The 6632-nt window shown below is 45.5% G+C and overlaps 1 protein-coding gene across 14 annotated transcripts in view; it reads right to left on the reverse strand.

Moving 5' to 3' along the window:
- The window catches only part of AAK1 (AP2 associated kinase 1), an 84215-nt gene that overhangs the window by 60530 nt on the left and 17053 nt on the right, over positions 1-6632 (reverse strand). For all 14 annotated transcript variants that reach the window (XM_075601321.1, XM_075601318.1, XM_075601319.1 and 11 more), the window contains exons 2-4: positions 5885-6003; positions 4879-4987; positions 2120-2262 (exon numbers count right to left, since the gene is read on the reverse strand). In XM_075601321.1, the coding sequence (XP_075457436.1) occupies positions 2120-2262; positions 4879-4987; positions 5885-6003 (371 nt within the window). The remainder of the gene's footprint in view (positions 1-2119; positions 2263-4878; positions 4988-5884; positions 6004-6632) is intronic.

A 6632-nucleotide genomic window follows, 5' to 3' on the forward strand; every position in this document is an offset into this window, starting at 1 on the left:
GCACTGCGCCCCAAACCGATTCACTTCAGATTGGAAGTCAGAATGCAGCAAGCAGACTTTTCACTGCTCAGGCCCAAGCTCACAGCAAGGAATCTAAAGGGCCCAGTTTAAAGCACTGGCACATTGCGGAGGATTAAACCAATAATCCGTCACAGATGTTATCCTCTAATCTCACCGAGGGATGAGAACATTTCGGGTTTTTCCTTTGAAGTAAAGAGGCAGCCGTCAGCTGCCATGAAATGACTTTATTGGCCCAACGGCAGGAGACCTCCTGTAACAACAGAACATTCCCTCGCTGTGTGCCGAGAGGTAATGGGGAGAGGCAGGGTTGTGGCCCTGTCTGAGACGTGTGAATGTGGCCTAGGACATTTGGTTGCAGCCGTTTCGCCGCGACCAAATCTCTGCAGGTGTTTTTGCCGCAAGTTAGCTCGCTGCCAGGACACACACCCGCTTTGGTAAGTCACTAACCTTAGCCCTTACCCTGAAACCCCCTAATCTTAACCCCCAATACCAACGCTATCCCTATCCTAAAAACCTTAACCCCTTAAATTAACCCCCTACCCGAAAACGTACCTTCTCGTATAGTGGCCGTGCCGGATGATCAACGATGGACTTCTTTTTTTACTCAGCATAACTTAGTGTGTGTCTGGTTGTAGCCACTACCAGCTTCACATTGCATAGCCTGTAACCAGCCTCGCACTGATGAGACCCAAAAGGTCAAAACAACTGTCTGTGAGTAGGTTTACTGGCTGTGCACTTCTTTAACCCACGCTGTGCTGAAAAGCTGTGTAATGCGGCATAAGCTTATAGGGGTCCATGTTAAAAATGGATAAGAAATAAAAAGTCACCCACTGAGTGCTCATTTACATGTCCTTACCCAGTGCAAGCATTGTATGCCAAGAGATAATGGGGAAAGGCAGGTTTGTGGACTTATCTGACACGTGACTGTGGTAATTATGAGAGACAAGAGAGGGGAGAGAGGGCTTTCAAACTTCCACGCGCTAAAGATGGATGCCACTGCCGTGAGTGACAGACACGGAGTGCGGACGACCATTAACATCGGCCCTCCTGTGTTAGTACTAGTGAGCTCTGGAACAGATAACAAATTATTTGTTTGTATGACATATTGCGTGTTGAATTTTTTATACAAACGTAGATTCATTAATTTTGCGCGATTTCAAATGATAACGTTCTTTAGCCACTTAGTACTAGATGAGGGATATTGCACTTTAGCATTCCGAGTTGGGGGGGTGGAGGGAAAGAGAGGGGGATATCGGGGGGGGCGCTCTCGAGAGATGCGGGGGGAGGGGCGCGAGAGGGAGGCGACGGCGGGGGACGCGCGAGAGCGGGGGGCGCGAGAGGGAGGGGGTGGGGCACGCGAGAGGGAGGCGGGGGGGCACGCGAGAGGAACGCGACATTTTGAAAAGGAAGTTTACATACAAAGAGATAGCAATAAGCCACATAAGTCAATAACAACAAAAAAGATGACAGAAGGTTCCATCGCTTGTAAAAACAGCAGCACAAGGTAGAATTATTTAGTTCAATTTATGCCTGCTCACTTGGGGAAACCAGATGTTTTCTCTCAAGAACCCCTGAATGCGTCCATCTTTTCTAACCCAGGCTACCTGGACATAATGTATTCATTATTGCTGCCATAAACCAAAAATTAAAGCACATTTTCCCTGCTCACATCTTCAACCCTTCTGAAATAAAGGTGCTACTGCTGCAGTCTCTCCTAACACCAAAATGAACCAGTAACGGTGACATGTTAAAAGGGTCAAATTTGGCATATTGTTTTTTTTTTTTATTCAGAACGTATTCAGCTAGAATTATTTTGAAATTGTGCAATTATGAATAATAATTGCTCAAAGTAAGACATAGGAAACGTTTGACCGCCTTTTCCCTTTTGTGTGAGGTCACATGAGAAGTACCTCCCCACTCCTTATTGATGATTACTGAGACAGCACGAGTCAAATGCACCTCCCCCTTCCCCAATTCTGCACGCCCATTGAAAATAAACCCAACTTGCAAAGACCCCAGGTTTAAGGAAGACAATAATACTGTAATTTGGCAAATATTATTGTTAGGTAAGTGGGATTATCCCAAGCAGTTGCGGTACCTTCAGGTCCCTGTGAATGATGGGAGTCTTGCACTGGTGGAGACGGGCTACAGCTTCACAGGTGTCACAGAAGATCTGCAGAACTTCACTCTCGGTGAAGCCCGTCTGCAGACGCTGATTCATCAGGTTCACCACCTGCCCTCCTGCAGAGGACAACAATGCATCATTTTTCAGACGGCTCCATTGTGGCAGCGATACAGCATTAAGTCTCAACAGTCTATGGCAGTGGAAGGCAACAAGACCTACTTGAAAAGGGCCACACATTACCAACATATTACTCCTGTCAGCTGCTTAATGTCGGCGTGCTGGTTAATACTGTTCTTCTCTTCGTCTTACACTTGGAACTGGTGATTAGCACAGGAGAGGAGCAGTATTTATCAGCACAGTCATTAAGAGGCTGAGGGAGCAGTAAGAATAACTATCAGGCCAGCAACATCACATCTCCACTCCCTCTACACTTGGAGAGAGGGCTACTGGGGCCACATTCTGCCTGTTGCCAATCAACAGTGAAGAACTTAATATATCTCTCAAAATCTCTCACAGGCACCATATTTTGTCCAAACTGCAGCTATACTGTAGATAAGATTGTGTGCAGGTTAAGAAGCCACTTGAGTGCTTCCCATTTAAGCTTCCCCCTCTTAGCAGGGCTTCCCTAAAGATTTATCCTGCTTTATTCAGCACCACAAATGTATATAAATATACACACCAAAATATGAATACAGCTTTACCCCGTTATAACGCGGTGCTCGGGGTCCACATAATGAGACCGCGGGTTGGAAAAAATGGCCCCCGCGATTGTGTGTGTGTTTTGGCGGGGAGGCCGCAACTGAAGCAGGGGAAGGGGGGGGGGAGGCCTGGCTGATCTCCACCGGAAGAGTAAGAATCCCATGCGCGATCTCCACCGGAGAAGTGAGAGCCCCATTAAACGGTGTGTGTGTGTGTCAAAAAGAACCGAAAATATTGAGTAATGCATGTTGTGACCGATCCTGTTTTAGGTATTAACCTCTTGCCACTCCATTTTTCCTTCAGGTCTTTTTTTGTACTTTGAATTCTGTGTTATTAATCAGTAGGAACTGCTCCTAGTGTCCTTGGCATTATATCATCCATTGACATGCAACAATAATGCAGCCATGTCGTGTGTAATAAAAATGCAGTAATTGCCCTGTAGTAACTTTACTAAGTGGGACAGCATAGTGTGTACATAAAAAATTTGGCGCACAAATAAGGTTGGTCTCAAGAAATGAGTGCATAGGTGGACGCGACATGTTCTGTGCTCTGTAACAGTGTGTGTGCAATAAAGCTTTGGGGGAAAAAAAAAAAGACGAGATGTTTTAAATCGGGAGCCAAGCTCAACCCGCATTATAAGCTGATCCGCGTTGTAGTGGATCGCACTATAACGGGGTTGAGCTGTATTTACATATTGTTAAATACACACACAATCATCTTCAGCCCTTGTTGATTGACTGCAGGATAAACGCCTCCCCAAGGATCTTCCAGGTACTCCGGTTGCAGCCTCTCTTCATGTTGCTCCAACAAAAGTTCTGATTTCATCTATCTATATTTATATTACTTTTGGTCATCGTCTTGATTTTTAATTTCTTTTGGAATCCAGTCGAGTACATCTTTGTCCAACAATGGTAATTTCTTTGATTGATTATGTCTGGCCCACTGATATTTTAATTTATTCCCCCTTGTGATGTCCTTTTTGTTTTTGTTTTGGACCCATTGATTCTTTTTCCTGTCTCTTCCATTAGTAGTCAGCATACATCTCTCCATACTTATTTGTGTTGTCTGAAGCTTTTGAAAAAATCTTCACATTTAGGGTCCTAGTTTCACATCAATACCACAGCACGGGCAAAATACACTGATCTAAAACTTTCTTCTTGAGGCACAGTGGAAGGTTCCCTTGAAATATTGTCTTGTTTCTGCCCTCTATCCCATCTTCATTCTCCTATTAATTTAATGCAAAAGGTTCCCATTCATTGTTACTTGCCGGCCAAGGTAGTCTTCAACTTCAAGTTCTATTCCATTTATCTTGATCTTTGCCCCATTCTCACTTACCGAATGTCCTCGATTGTAAGACGCACCATCGATTTGGCACTTACAAAATCAAGGAAATTTACTTGCTCACTTACCATGTTTCAGGAGCGGTCCCGTGTCAGCGGAGGATGAAGCAGGCGGCAGTGGCAGGAGAGGTCCCATGTCTGCAGAGGATTGAAGATGGGACACTGGGCGGAGTGCGGCGGCGGCAGGACAGGTCCCACGTCTGCAGATTAAATGAAGATAAGAGACAGCGGGCGGGCGTGGGGCAGCGGCAGGAGAAGATCATCATTGCAGGAAAGCGGAGCAGGAGGAGAGCCGCATAAGGGAACGGCTTCGGAGGAGCGCACTGTAAACGTAAGTCAGACACCGGTCAACTTCTGGTGCTCCTCCCCAGCTGTTCCCCTATGCAGTCCTGCTCCTGCTCCGCTCTCCTGCAATGGTGATCTTCTCCTTCCGTCGCTGCTGCCTCACGCCCGCCCGCTGTCTTATCTTCATTCATCTGCAGACGTGGGATCTGTCCTGCTCCCGCCACACTCTCGCTCGGTGTCCATCTTCAATCCTCTGCAGACGTGAGACCTCTCCTTCCGCCGCCAGCTTCATCTTCCGTTGACATGGGACCTCTCCTGAAACATGGTAAGTGAGAGCCATAGCGAGCGCTGCAGTAGCCAGTGGGGACCTGGCCTAAGTGAACAAACAGACAGACAGCAAGGCCTCACCTCGACAGTAATCCATTAGTATGAGAACCTCCCAGACATCACCGCTGCTCACAGAGTTAATACTGGAGTCTATATATCCCACAATGTTCTTATGTCCAGAGAGATCCTTCTGCAGAGAGAGAAACAAACCGAGCGTGAAGCATCCCTCACATGACAAGAGAATCCAAGCTTGTTCTCATTCACTGCATCACCCAAACATCATTTATCATGAGTAACTCTTTCTAGGACCAAAGTGCACTAATGGCAGTGACATTTTTCATTTTTAAGGGGTCTGTTTCTCCAGGGACCAAAGTAAACTAATGGCAGGTGTTAAATCTGGGTCATTGATGCCTTGTTTCTTTTACCCAAGTCTGACACCTATATGTATTTTTTAAATCATTTTTACAGTTCGTTTCTTAACATGGAGATCTGTGACTTTTGGAGGAGGGGGGGTGGGGTCGATTTCCTCTGTCTGCGCCCGTTTGATGATGTCAAATACATGCTCAACAACAGTCTGCAAAGACAAAGCCCGCCCTTCCCCCCCCCCCCCTCTCCTCTCCTCTCCTCCTCCCTTCAGGTTGATTACCTCCCTGATAAGGACAGGGTGTGACATTGGCAAGCAAAATCACTTGATTGAAAAACACTCCCCTATTAAAAGTCAGCTAAGAGAACAAATGTGTAATTAATTTCTAGAGAAACAACTCCAGACAAAAATTAACTTTCAGCACTGTTACATTAGATTGGTAAATTATTTACAATATGTACTTTAGTCAGCTATCATGGATTGCACCTTTATGTCAAGAGTCTTGATCATTTACTGAAAGAGTCCCTTCAAGGCAAGTAGAATATTCTGCTTATCAGAGCCTGTTTAGTGGCTCATAGCTGACCAAGAAAGGGATGCTGCATGGTGCTTCAGCAACCTGGGATAAGTGGAAGTAGTGTGTTCTGGAAAAGTACAACGGTGGCCATTCTAAGAGTCCCACTCTTCCCAGCCAAGAGATTGACCAAACCAGGCATCCCAGCTTACCATGATCTGAATCTCTCTCTTGCACACCTGCAGGTCATGCTCATTGTTCACGTACATGCGCTTCAGCGCACGGCGCATCCCATTGCTGGTGCGAACCAGGAACACGAGGGCAAACCCACCTGGAGGAAGACATTTAATTATTAACAACAATACTATATGGTATTATGAGCAACACAATATCTGAGTACAGCATCCGCGTTGCATGTGCTATCTGTTATCAGCTGGATACCTGGCATTTATTCCCTTGATGCTGCTCTGCGGTATTCGCAGACGCTGCGTGTGTTACGGGATGAGTAGGTTATGGTACCACCTGGGCAATGATTCTATTATTAAAGGGACGCAGGAAGCGGTTGGGACTCTGTGTTTCTCTCACACTCCCACGTTTATTTTTAAAAGAGATTTCTTGACATAAATAGATCTCGACAAAGAGCAGCGCACAATCATTAAAGCACAAATCATTAAAGCAGTGCATTGTACTTGATTTTGATATAGAGCAAAGTACTAGTAGCTGTGACTCTGCTGGAGAACTGTGGATGTGTTGCACCTCTCAATGAACCGACAAGAGTTCTTCATGAATGCAATAGTGTGTACAAGAGATTTTAAAAAAACCTTGCTGGTATTTTCTTTTTAGTACACATGAGGGGAAAAAAAAAAAAAAAAAAGAGACCTGTGAGTTTTAGAAAGCTCTGTACACATGAAGAAGAGACCTGTGAGGTTTGGAAAGCTATGTACACTATAATTAACTATC

This window comes from Ascaphus truei, chromosome 5 (genome assembly GCF_040206685.1).
Source record: "Ascaphus truei isolate aAscTru1 chromosome 5, aAscTru1.hap1, whole genome shotgun sequence".
Lineage (NCBI taxonomy): Eukaryota > Metazoa > Chordata > Amphibia > Anura > Ascaphidae > Ascaphus > Ascaphus truei.